Source organism: Galleria mellonella, unplaced genomic scaffold, assembly GCF_026898425.1.
Source record: "Galleria mellonella isolate WM207_F2 unplaced genomic scaffold, CSIRO_AGI_GalMel_v1 utg38, whole genome shotgun sequence".
Taxonomy (NCBI): Eukaryota; Metazoa; Arthropoda; class Insecta; order Lepidoptera; family Pyralidae; genus Galleria; species Galleria mellonella.
The window spans coordinates 1,391,270-1,405,573 of record NW_026442090.1 but is presented as its reverse complement, the minus strand read 5'-3'; the positions used below and the strand labels follow the sequence as shown (position 1 = coordinate 1,405,573).

Genomic DNA, 14,304 nt, shown 5'->3' with positions numbered 1-14,304 from the left:
TAATTGAAGTTTTTTATAATTGATTTTTACGACACTCGGAGGAAAGGAACGGATGGTCTATTCTATGCCAGTACCACACGTCAATCGCGTTATGTAGCTACAAAAAAAAGTCAAACGTCTTTTTTAATTATTCAAGTGATGAAATGACCTTTTTTTAGCTTAAATTCTAAATTAATTAAAAAAATATAAAAAAAAACAGTTAATACACTACTGCAAGAGTTATTATCACTAATTCCATAAGTGTGAAATTGAGTTCATTGTTCATTTACTTACCGACGTCTTGATTAAATATATTAATAGCAAGGAGCGTAACGTTTTTAAAGTTCATGTGTGTATGTATGTATCTTCATTTCACCATAACCACAATACCTGTGCTGTTTCGATTTTTTTCAAATTAATATTGTAATACTTACATAATCACGAATGGCATAAGTTATTTTTTTTTTCGTTCATTTATATGTGTATATACGTATATATGATTAAAAAAATTTTAAGTCCAAAATGTACTTGCTAAACTTTAAATGAAGTTACAGTTATAAACGTAATACAATTACCAAAGGGAGACTTTGTACAAAAGTCGATTGCTTGGGTACCTCTGTCCCATTCGTGTTTCAACCGTGAAGCAGTTGTGTTTGCATGGCTGTGTTTTGGTTTGAAGGGTGGGATATGGCGTGAATTTACTGGGTACAGAGGATAACACCCGAGTCCTCAGAAATGGCAACGCATGGGGGTTATCATGAGCGAAACAGTATACTCTGTTATGTCCATGGTACCACTCATGTCTATAGGCGACGGTTACCACTTTCCATCAGGTGGGCCGTCAGCTTGTTTGCCATTCACGCACCAAATCACTTAAAAAACTTTATAACTCTTCAAATGATCATAATAGTTAAGTACTTTGTTTGTTTTCCCAGTGTAATCTTTCCTTGTAATTGTTTGTATTTATAATAAGTTTACTACTGTAATTTTTTAAGGGAAACAATAAAGAGTATCTATATATCTACTTCAAGAGAAGGTCAAAATGGTGATACAGGAACAACTAAACTTTGTTCTAAATCCGTGAACCAATCTCCAACAGCGCTATTTCGAGACTTCTATTTCTGTTTTTAGACTATTTATACCATTTCAAATGAATTCAGATCGATTGTTCGTTAGGTGGGCGCAAAACAATTTCAATTAATTTCCAAGTATTTCTCACATAAGTCCCGGATCTCAGACGTTTGAATTTAACATAAACAAAGTAGTGAATGAGTGCTGCTCATTCAACATAAAGACTTCCGGATAAAGTCGTAACAATTGTCGCAAATGATAAATATAGTAAATTCATTCGGTTCCTGTTTTTCAGTTAAGTACACGTGGGTGAAGGTAATTGTTATAAATACCCTAAGAGATTGTTCTGAAAATAATTGTAGTTAATCCCCAGGGATTAATATATAAATTCACTAATATGAACCAACTGACATGATTTCTCCTAACCTATCATACAATCATTTGAATGGTGGAAGAGATTACTAGTAATAGATATAAACTATAATTTATATATATATATATATATATATATATATATATATATACATTTTTATTATTTATATTTTATATATATATATATATATATAACACAGGGGGTAAACGAGCATGCAGCTCACCTGATGGTAAGTGACTACCGCTGCCCATGATCACCAGCGGCATTTCAGGTGTGCTGCCGGCCTTTTAAAAAGGAATATACTCTTTTCTTGAAGGTTATGTTGTCTTATCGGTTCGGAAATACTGCTGCTGGATGTTGATTCCAAAGAATGGTTGTGCATGGAAGAAAGTGCCTTGAAAAACGCACGGTGGAAGACCGCCACTTGTCCAGATGGTTGGGATGAAACTTTAGTTTGTGGCGGATTGTACAGTGATGAAAATCAGCAGCAGGTATCATTCCGAACAATTCCTCAGAACACTCTCCATGATAAATTCGGTAGAAGATACACAGAGACGCAACATCTCTGCGTTTCAGTTTCAGTGGGTCAAGTCGGACAATAAGGCGTTGACTATCAATAATTCGAGCCGCCTGACATTGAATACGATCTAACGGAAGGAGTTGGTACTGTGGCACTCCTGTCCGTAACTATTATCGGGGGAGCAAGGCATTGTTAATAACGCGGACTAACAGTGCCATTGCTAGCGATACACCCTGTCAGATCAACCCCCGTAGTTCCCCTGGAAACCATCGTGCTGAATTCCAGGTATATTAATCGCAATGGTCTAACTGACCTGGCCTTTCATTCTAACCTATCATCCCCCACAGCGTCACCTACCATCCTCGCCAGCATATATCGTTAGCGCAAGCGCGGTAACCATTCCCTTATTATCCATTAAAAAAAATTATAATAAATTAACCATAATGGTTAATTTCTAGTAAATTTCTCATAATGGACCAACGAGCCTAAATTAATTGGAGGAAAGGGATTGTTAGTAATGGGACTCTAAGAGCCGCATTATTAATACCCTATCAGGACAACCTCCACGGAATTCCCCCTGGACCATCTTGATAAAATCTTTATGAATTCATCACTATGAACCTCACGGGTGCCACGACAGCGTATACCGATAGCGCAGGCGAGGTTATCACTCCGTATCGCCTATTAAAGAAACCTAACTTCATTTTCACCTATTATCCCCACTGTTATCCCACCAGCTTAAACCAATAAAAAACTTAAAAAAACTTATTTTTTTTATGCAACTTAAGCTGACGGCCCACTTGATGAAAAGTAGTAATCGTTGCCTATAGACATGAGCAGTACCATGGACATAACAGAGTATACTGTTTCGCCCATGATACCCCCCATGCGTTGCCATTTCCTAGGACTCGGGTGTTATTTCTCTATACCCTGTAAATTCACAGCCATATCCCACCCTTCAAACCGAAACACAGCCATGCAAACACAACTGCTTCACGGTTGAAACACGAATGGGACAGAGGTGTCCAAGCAAACGACTTTTGTACAAAATCACTCTCTGGTAATATAATATAACGTTTAATCAATGGCATCGTCATCATATCAGCCGTTAACTGTCCACTGCTACAGATAAGCCTCCCCCATAGATGTCTTTACCATTGCGGAGTAGACCCAGTAGTTGCCAAGCTTAGCAGGCGGGTTGGCAACGACAGTTAGAATAATATGTACTATTATGTAATATTTATTTATTTATTTAACTCTTTATTGCACCATAAATAAAAATATACAAAGACAAGTGAATAATACTTTTTATTTCGGTCAATCAATATACTCGTATCCCTGTCACGCGGACAAAGTCGCGTGTAAAAACTAGTATTTGAAAAAATATGCGAAAGCTTTTTAAATTAAAGAAAATGCGCGCAAATTATTGTTTTCTGCCTAATCCGTATAATTCACCACACAACCCGGCAACAAGCTAAGTCACAGACCTAACCCAGTGTCGTGCCCTATTTGACGTTGTTAATTATAAGTGACTTCTCTCTCACGACCAAAATAATATCTGGATAAATATATTTATTCCCGGTTTATTCTTGCCAACGGATTTATTATAAAAAAAAATAAAAATAGAATGCAAATAAAAAAAATTAATAATAAATGATTTACTCAATAAGGCTTGAATTAGCATCGTATGGTCTTAGCATAGAAAGTGACTAAGGATAATTAATGGGCCAGGGAAGGGCAGCAGCGTCCCTCTTAAAACATCACCAAAAGCGCAAATACAGTTGCCATCCCCTATACCAAGTTTGGCAACTACTGAGCCAGGGTAATATCTCGTGTTAGACTCTGCAAAGTGCTGTACTATTTGATCTGAATTTTTAATACTCGTGTATATTAAAGGATGGGATATGGCGTGAATTTACTGGGTACAGAGGAATAACACCTGAGTTCTCAGAAAAGGCAACGCATGGGGGGGTATCATGGGCGAAACAGTATACTCTATTATGTCCATGGTACTGCTCATGTCTATAGGCGACGGTTACCACTTTCCATCAGGTGGGCCGTCAGTTTGTTTGCCATTCTAAATTGCATAAAAAAAATTGTACTAATAACTGGATTTACATCCGTTTTGTCTAAAATGCTCGACTAGTATTGGTACCCGTATTCGGTAAAAAAATCGATGAATTAAATGAAAAAAAAAAACAACGTTACTATTATTATGTGAAAGTGAGTTTGTTTTTTTTATCGCCTTGACGACTGGTCCAATCGCTATGACATTAAGTGTACACCTACAATATGAGATAAGGAAGGATATAGATTACTTTTTATCTCGGTCAGTAAACGTATTCCGGTCAAGCGGACAAAGTCACGGTTAAAAGCTAGTATTGTACAAATAAAAAAAATATGATAATCAAGCAAAAAACAAACTACATTGTTGTATTTTCATTTGTCGCTATCGAAATTATCTTCACGAAATTCTTATATTTTACAAGTAAGGTTTAATGTTACAATTATAAATTTAACTACAATTATTTTATTTAAAAAAAAAATTATATCCAATTTTAATCATGAATGGATAAAGTCGATCTTCCTATACATAGCATTATGTTTACATTACCCGTCTTAATTAAATAGCTATGCCACTATTATTCATCTCGAATAAATAAGTTCATTTTTATTTGTTCGTTTACTCAATAATGTCATTCTATTGTTATTTCTATATCTATTTTGAAATATTGTCTTTTTACAATGTCACCATTCCATTTTCAAACATACCAAAAAAGAAAATGCCACTATTAAATATTAGATTTAAGCATAGTAACTCATCAGAAGGTTTACAAGTAATTGTTGTAAAATGTATAAGTATGTATATATACATACATACAAGATTAACTCATAAATGTTAACACATATAATAAGAAGGTAAGTATCACGAAATGTTTTTCTTTAGGTAAAAAATTAACGAAGTTTCCAAGAAAAATGCTGCAGTACCTTAATAGAGATTTTATCTCGGTGACCTATATTATCCAACTTGAACAGATGACACGTGCAGATTAAGCTGCACTTGGCATAGGCGTGCTACCGCATTTGGCAGGCCTATCTTCGGCCAATTATGTAAGACATGTTTATACGAGCCACTTTATAAGAAAGTCTGCGATCAGATAGACTGTACTGTACTTTCTGGGGTAGGGATGAGATGTTTACAATTGGCTTACATCCAGGAAACAGGGATTACGTAAAGAGTATGTGATGTTATGAAAGATTGGTCGTTAGAGCATATTTCTTTCTGCCTACTCCATAAAAGAGAGAGGAGTCAAATGGAAACTTAGTACAAAACTTATCCGCATTAATACCTCTGTCCTAGTGGTGTTTCTGACGCAGCAGCTATGCCTGCATGGTCATTGTCAATTATATGAAGGCATGACATCTAAATTTCCGTGTGGTCCCGGAATACAATGGGCTACCTCTTCCATTCCCGTGGATGTCGTAAGAGGCGACTAAAGGAACTTAAGAGTCGAGGGATGGGCAGCAGCGTCCCTATTTTAATAAAACCAAAGCCTAACTGCAGTTGGTAACCCACCTGTCAAGCATAACAACTACAGGCCAATAAGAGAAGGTCTATGTTTAGCAATAGACAGTTAACAACTAGTACGATAATGATGATGTTTTCAATCCCGATTTTCATAAAAAAGAACACTCACCATAAAAGAACTAGAACTGGATTTTGGCTTGTTATTTGGATTGTTATTAAATAACCGCTGTGTTACGTCTCCATTAAACCCGATTTACACATATCAATTAAGAACAGACAGACCACAGATTAAAGACTTTTTAGTACCTTTCTACGAGACAGACTATTAGACTAGAAGTGGGTTGAAGTAGACCAATTAAAATTTTCGAGGCCGCAAGGAATTGACAGAAATGATCGCATTGCTGCCATCATATCAACGCCACTCGACGTCTGCTTGAATTGCAAATGGCCGCTATCTGCAGCGACCTCTGACCTTCGAACAGGCGACTCCGCGATATCGCGCACCTCCCCATAATTTCAAATTTAGAATTGTTTTTATTATTTCTTGTTCACATAAGTGGCCAGTATTAAAAAGATATAATTGAAATTTCAATCTTGTTCTTAATTTAAACCTGTGACAGAGAATTAGTACAAGTACACAATCTAAGAATTATCTCAGTTTTTAAAATCAAAATAAAAAATATTCATACTTTTTAATCAAATACGGTAATAAATCTTCAAAATTAATTAAAGCAAGATTTAATTCGAATTTAACTCATATGAATGTGTGAAATTAAGACAATTTAAATCTTTCTTGTAAAAAGAAAAATCGATAAAAATAAATGTGCATAAAGAAATTTATGAAAAGAAAATCCTTTATCACCCTTCAGCTAGTAAGCTAAACGAGTGATAAATGATTGGTTTCTTGAGGGAGTTAACAAAGACGGCTAGAAACTTTCTTGCAAAGAGACGGTACAGTTTTTAGCCGCTGAAATAATAACTGTCTTTATAACTGTCCAAAAAAAGTGTATATATGTATTATAAAATTCTGTTACGTTGATCGCGCACCCTGTATCCGAAATAGGTATATCTGCATTAATCGCCAAGCCCCCCTATAAAGTACTCTATCTTATCAAAAATTTAAAAACTTTATTTCCTAAATTGGCCTAAAAAACTCGAGACCTCATCCACTGAATGATCCACTGAACGCATGAAATAACGAAAATAGTGTTAGTAATAATAATACACTCATATCAAAATTAAAAAAAAAATATCCAATCAAATGATCTCTCTTATATCTGCTTCTGATGATAATCAAGTATCATGTCATGACATCAGTAGTACTGTATGCAATGCTAAAGATGACGAAAATTATGGATAAAAGAAATCATCAGTCAAGCCAAACGAGAACAGCCGTACGATATTTTTTTTAAACGACTCTATAAAGCGACGATAATATTGACTTTATATTTAACAGTGTTAAGATATACAAGAGTGCAATATATTATTTGAATAAATCTCAAGAATTAAATCCTAAGTACTTTCAAGTCCCAATAACATTTGAATTGCAATTTATTTCTCAAATAGCTCTCGTCCAATCTGTCAATAACAAGACTCTGTCTCCTATAACTAATTGTTTCAGTAAACGACACAATATCCAGCATCGGATATTAAATACTCTGTAATTTCAATGTAATATCAAATATCCGGCACAGAGCAATAGCGGGGAGTGTTTGATTTGCCTCAGACAATGGGCAACGTAAACAATCGTTTGGGGCCAGAGCAACACAAATATTTGGCGGAAACCTAGTTCGCAATAACTTGACGCGTTATGAATTTCTGTCCCATTCTTTTGTGCGCGTATAAGGAGTTGTTTTTTTCACATCTATACATTTGTATTCAGCCATTTATTTATTTTGGATCTACCTATTACTAAATTTAAAACTGCTATTTTTTTATACAACTTAGAATGGCAAACAAGCTGATGGAAAGTGGTAACCGTCGCCTATAGACATGAGTAGTACCATGGACATAACAGAGTATACTGTTTCGCCCATGATACCTCCCATGCGTTGCCATTCGTGAGGACTTAAGTGTTATTCCTCTGTACCCAGTAAATTCACGCCATATCCCACCCTTCAAACCGAAACACAGCCATGCAAACACAGCTGTTTTACGGTAGAAACACGAATGCGACAGAGGTACTCAAGCAATCGACTTTTGTACAAAGTCTCCCTCTGGTATTAAAAACACTTATTGAACGAAGCCTATTAACGATCTTGTAATTTTAGAAATAATACATTGAAATAAATACACATGATGTTAATAGAGTTTTTACAGTAACTGTTAAGTTTCTCGCGGACTCTTCTCAACAAATAACAACTTTCCGAACCCTGCATTTATGAAAATATTACGATTGCTTGATTACGATTGATTGATTGCTTGGTTTACAAGTCTATTTGAAATCTAATACCAAGATTATTTGAAATAGAATTTCATTTAAATGGTTTTTTTTTATGAAACATGAAATGACAAACAAGATGGCGGCCCACCTGATGAATAGTAGTAACCGTCGCCTGTAGACATGAATGGTATTATGGACATCATATTTTTATTTTGCCTTACTTCATTTTTATATAATTTATTTTATAATATATACATAAATTTTTTGGTGAAAATGGTTCACCTATATAGTGCTAAAAAAAAATTCCAAAAGTCGTGAAACAAATGGATCTCACTAACATTCATGGTGATTTCTAAGAAATACATCAGTATCAGTATTACTCGTTATCTGTTTACTGCTGGATATAGGCCTCTTCCATTAAGGGAGTTTTGCTAGTAGTTGCCACGCTTGGTAAGCGCGTTGACAACGACAGTTAGGTTTTGATAATGTTTAAAGAGGGACGCTGATGCCCATCTCTCAACCATCAAGTTCCCTTGATCGCCTCTTACGACACCCAGGTAAAGTGACGTGGCCCATTCTATACCAAGAGCACATGGCGTAAAACATACTGAATTTAAATTTAGTATAAGGAAAAGTATAGGCTGCTTCTTATTCCGGTTAATAGACATATTTCGCTTACGCAGACAAAGTCACGGGTAAGAGTTAGCGGGTAATTAACAGGACATTCTTGACAAATTGATTTCCAGAGGTATAGCTCTATGTTCAAAAGTGGAACAGTGATATAGCACACAATGGCGCTTGTTTCCGCCATTCTTGTTCTGCGACACAATATATCGTGCAAGTGTTGTGATGGTTTAAACAATGTTTAGTTCGTATAGGGTTGCCAAAAGCCACCAGAGGGAGACTTTGTACAAAAGTCGATTGCTTGGGTACCTCTGTTCCATTCGTGTTTCTACCGTGAAGCAGTTGTGTTTGCATGGCTGTGTTTCGGTTTGAAGGGTGAGATATGACGTGAATTTACAGGGTACAGAGGAATAACATCCGAGTCCTCAGGAATGGCAACGCATGGGGGGGGGGGGGGGTATCATGGGCGAAACAGTATACTCTGTTATGTCCATAGTACTGCTTATGTCTATAGGCGACGGGTACCACTTCCCATCAGGTGGGCCGTCAGTTTGACTGCCATTCTAAGTTGTATAAAAAAAATTTTCCTTCGTGTATTCTGTATTGTATATAACAGTGGGTACACTACTTTAACAAGTGTCTCAGTTACGAGCCCCCTTTGCGAGAAAGACCTATGTATAGCAGTAGACAGTTCACGGCTGATGTTATGATGATGATAATGATGATGATGATAATAATTTAATTAATTATTTGACACCGCGACCAGTACGTGAAGATTGTCTTGCTGTCCAGCATAGACCTCCCCTTGAGTTCGCCACTTAATGCGGTTCTGCGCTTGTCTTTTCCAGGTGTCCCGCTATTTTTTGATGTCTAAGTATAACCTAGTACTAAATTTCATTCAAAATTATTTTACAGTTTTTTGTACGAGAGACTAACAAACATTAATTTATCTTTACAAACTTTCACATTTATAATAGCAGTTGAATTAGTAATAATTTAAAATTATGGTCCACAAAAAAAAAACAATTTCAATTATAAGAAAACCAATACTTTGATTTAAAAACTAAATTGCTCAACCTATTTTAATAAAATTTCTATGGGTATCTGTTTATCTGTAAGTAAATCTTTTTAGATAAAAAAAAAGAATTTTCGAATCAATTTATAATTGACGGAGTTGAGGCAACAAACAACAAATTGGAACCGTTTTAAGAACCGCCTTCTTTTTGAAGTCGGTAGAAAACAACATATACCACTGAAGTTTTAAGTACGAAACCCTCGTTTTGTTTCTCCAGCAAAATAAATGTCACAAATAACGGGCATGCTGGTACATTACACAAAAACAAGGTCGCGAAAAACGGTAGTTCGAAATAAATAGGTCATACTTGAAAAAACATGGACACAATGCAGTAGTTTGTTGCGAATAAATTTCGATACGATATTCATGAAACTTGGTCTCAAAACTTGTTTTCATGCATAATGACGTCTCTAGCGTTAGTGATGTGAAACTGTTAACCTGGAATGATTTTTTTTTAAGTAAATCGATACTTGGATTTTACCGACTTTAAAAAATAATTTATACTAAAAAAGTCATCTGCCTTGACTGATTATAAACACACAACGGATATATTTCGGACTTCTACACTACTAAGTGTAAAAGTCCGAAATTTGGAACATAGGTTTATTTTATAACATAAATATCTGCAAAAAAATTATTATGACAATTTCAAGTTAAAGAAACAACACGATACCACGTGTGCAAAGTCGCGTGTAAGAATTAGTTATGAATATAAAATGTTATAATACATAGTACATTATTTTATATTTTGAAGCGCACAATATAGTACAAAAAGACATGATGAACAAAACGGCAACTGAAAATTTAAACATCAGTTTTCTGAAGTCAGACAAAAGAGAAACGAAACAAGTTATAATAGATAGTGATAATTCGATCTGTTTTTCAGCTCTATACCTACTATTATAGTAGCCCATAGTCTTCTTTATTTTATAGTACCTATATTTGATATTTCAGGGCAAATTTCTCCGATATTTTGAATTACATTACATTTGATGAGAATTCTAAGTTTAAAATAATAAATTCTAGTAAACATCATCACTAAAATCTACTAATTTTCCAATGGTCAAAACAAATTTGCATTATTAAACAAACATTTAAACAAAAAGGCAACAAAAATAGTCAAAGAAATAAATTTACCGTGCACAATATCATGGCGATAATTTAAATATATATCGCGTGTCAAGTTTCGCTCTCTTAATATATCATAACAGTAAAATACTGTACTATTTCGTTACAATAAATTACGAATATAAAAGAGCTCAATAGCATTTACGAAAATAAATAATTTGTCGATATTTTATTTCGGATAAAAAATGTCGATAATACGAAACGTGCACATCACTATAACTCCGGGCCGCATATAGTCACCGCACGCTCCGCTCGTGCCCTCACATACAAATGACTTAATTATATTTTTCTCATACTCATTTCAGAGCTTGGCCGCACTGATATACTGCTATTTGGTAATACCTACGCATTTATTCTGTAACAATTTAGGGTTGTGGACGATTTATCGATTACGTAAGTATATTATGTTCCCTTATATCACCTTGTATGATACAAAAATCAGTATTCATTATCATCATCATTTCAGCCATTATTTGTCCACTGCTGGACATAGGCCTACCCCATAGATAGCCATAAGGAACGGTCCTGAGCCACCTGCATCCACTGACTCCCCGTAATATTATAACAATATTATTACATATTAAAAGTAAATTAATAAATTTTAGAATTAGTTATGTCTATCGAACTACGAATAAACATTGCAATGCACCAGAAAAAACTTATGACTTCTCATTCCCGTAGGGATTTTAAAATCCTTTCTGAACCTCGTGCCTTAATAGAGATTTAAATTTAAAATTTCATCTTCCTACTCCTTAAAGTTAAATAATTTTCAACTCTTTTTGAACTTTGAAAGGAGGAATATCTCAATCCATATGTATTTTAAACGATTTCCAAAAACGAGACTTTTTTTATTATTTTATGTTCCGCGATAGTCTGTATTTTTAGGCAACTTCTAAGAGAACCTTTCCAATTCAAATATTTTTTTGCAGTTCCATTTCTAATGAAGTTTTAAATGAAGTCGCAGTTTTTCCTTCTCAACATACACTTATAACCTCGTATTATAGGGGAGAAGGGATTGTTAGTAATGGAGACTGAGAATCCCATTGCTAGCAATTTACCCAACCAGGTCGACCTCCTTGCGGTTCCCCCTGGAAACTATCATGGTTAATTCCTGATGAATTCATCATGATGGGCTAACTGGCCTGTTTCCATTCTCATATATCACCCTTCACTGGGGCTCCGCCAGCGTATCCCGTTAGCACAGGCAGGGTTACCATACCATTTTCACGTATCAAAAAAAAAACCTCGTATTATACCGAAACATTTAAATATTGCCTAAAATGTTATTTCGACGTAATAAAAAGTATTGTATAAGTTTTAAATAAAACTTACGTTCATTTTGTATATTAATTAAATTAAAAACATTATCATTATCATCATACATTTGATCAACAGTAAAACAATCATCAGCAAGAGAATGAAACTGAATGGTTTCCCTAAAGGAACATGAATCGTAAAAACATAAAAGAAAATTAAGTTAGTATGGAAGGCTCAAAATTTTTAATCGTTTTTTTATCGTTGATTTACTAAATTTCTGACACAATATTTTTTTTATTTTAAGTGAGTTTGTTTGCTCATTGCATTATAGTGTCTTAATAGCTTAATCAATCTATATGAAATTTATTATACACGTACTATATCATATTGAGAAGAATATAGGCTAATTTATACCCCGGTCATGCGAACGAAGTCGCGGTTAAAGCCAGTATAGAATATATATATATATATATATATATATATATTTATACAACTTAGAATGTCAAACAAGCTGACGGCCCACCTGATGGAAAGTGGTAACCATCGCCTATAGACATGAGCAGTACCATGGACATAACAGAGTATACTGTTCCGCCCATGATACCCCCCATGCGTTGCCATTCCTGAGGACTCAGGTGGTATTCCTCTGTACCCAGTAAATTCACGCCATATCCTACCCTTCAAACCGAAACACAGCCATGCAAACACAGCTGCTTCACGGTTCAAACACGAATGAGACAGAGGTACCTAAGCAATCGACTTTTGTACAAAGTCTCCATCCCTCATAGAAAGATTCTTAGCTGTACCGACGACTAGTGACTTTGTTTTCACCTGTATAACTAAACAATATGAATTTAATAAAGTAAAGGTCTTTAAATGGAGAAAAAACGGAATAGTGGGGCTGTTTAGTCTCATTACTAACAATCTTATCCACCCAATTTCAGTCTCAGGTACAGTCGACTGCAATAAAAATATTTCATACATTCAGTTCAGGGAGCGAAAAAGAGATTGTTAGAAAAAAGACTATATATATATATACATATAAATCTTTCTCTTGAATCACTGTATCTATACCTATCTATTAAAAAAACCGCATCAAAATCCGTTGCGTAGTTTTAAAGACCTAAGCATAAATAGGAACAGACAGACGGGAAGCGACTTTGTTTTATACTATGTAGTAATACAACTTCATGTATATCTTTAGGTCCTTTTTTATGGGTGATAATGGAACCCCATGAATGAAATGGTGAACCCCATTGCTAGCAATATAACTGAGATCAACCTGGACGCGGTTCCCCCTGGAAACTAGCGTGGTTATTTCTTGTTGAATTCATCACAATGTTCTAACTTACCTGCTTTCATCCTCGCCTATCATTTCTCTCTAGTACCGCGCCAGTGCATACCGATAGAACAGGCGGAGTTACCACACCATTATCAGCCATTGTAAAAGTAAAGGAAATTAAAAAGGTAATAATCATGAGTATGTACGTGGCACTAACTCCGGAACGCCATGACCGCGCTGCGGGCGGCGGTAATGCAGCCTGCGTGACCGTCTGCACCACTTCACATCCTATACGCTCCACCTGGAACGACAAACAATTTTTTTTTATTTTTATTTTTTTATTTTAATATTACATCTGGAATCAACAGTTTATATCTAGAATAATTAAAAATATTATATTTACACCATAAATTGTATGGTGGGGGGAAAAGGTTTGTTAGTAATGGGTCCTAACAGCTGGGGAAGGCTTATGTTCAGCAGTGGACAATCAGTCTTCAGGATCGGCAACGCGCGCGTAATACCCCTGGTATTGCAGGCATTCATAGGCTACGGTAACCGCTTACCATCAGGGGGGGCTGTATGTTAGTTTACCACCTTAGTAGTATTAATAAAAATATTAAGCTCGTCATTTGTACAAAGTTTTATTGTGCAATAAATAAATAAATAGATGCGAATAAGCATCATTCAGCGAACACCTGTTTTATTGTAATAAGTACATACCAGTACCCCTATATATCAACATCATAAAATTAAAAACAAAATAAATCAATGCCAAGCAACAAAATAAACATCGTGGAAGCAAAACCTCAACATGTATACACACGTTAAGTACACCCTACCCTCAATCTTGGCCAGCACTTAGCTGATTACTTGCAGACCGGACACAGCTTTGTATACAATGCTCACATATATATGTATGTATGTATATATATACAACATATTGTGTATACAGTTTTGTTTGCACACGCTTCAGCGTAATGGTAGCTTCAAATCATTACTGTATGTTAACCGACTTGAAATAATGAGGTCCTCAATTTTACGTTTGTCTCACCTCACCCCAGAACTTTGTCGTTTATTAACCGA

General features: G+C 35.2%; 1 protein-coding gene across 3 annotated transcripts in view; it reads right to left on the bottom strand.

Moving 5' to 3' along the window:
- Positions 1-14,304, bottom strand: part of LOC113523010 (acetylcholinesterase-like) — a 69,737-nt gene that overhangs the window by 13,133 nt on the left and 42,300 nt on the right. Inside the window, exon 2 of one of the 3 annotated variants that reach the window (XM_031913797.2) lies at positions 13,439-13,522. In XM_031913797.2, coding sequence (XP_031769657.1) covers positions 13,439-13,451 — 13 coding nt within the window. In that variant the 5' untranslated portion in view covers positions 13,452-13,522. Of the gene's footprint in view, positions 1-5,641; positions 5,890-13,427; positions 13,523-14,304 lie in introns of those variants that run through there. The other 2 variants (XM_026908873.3, XM_031913798.2) reach the window with 2 other exon arrangements.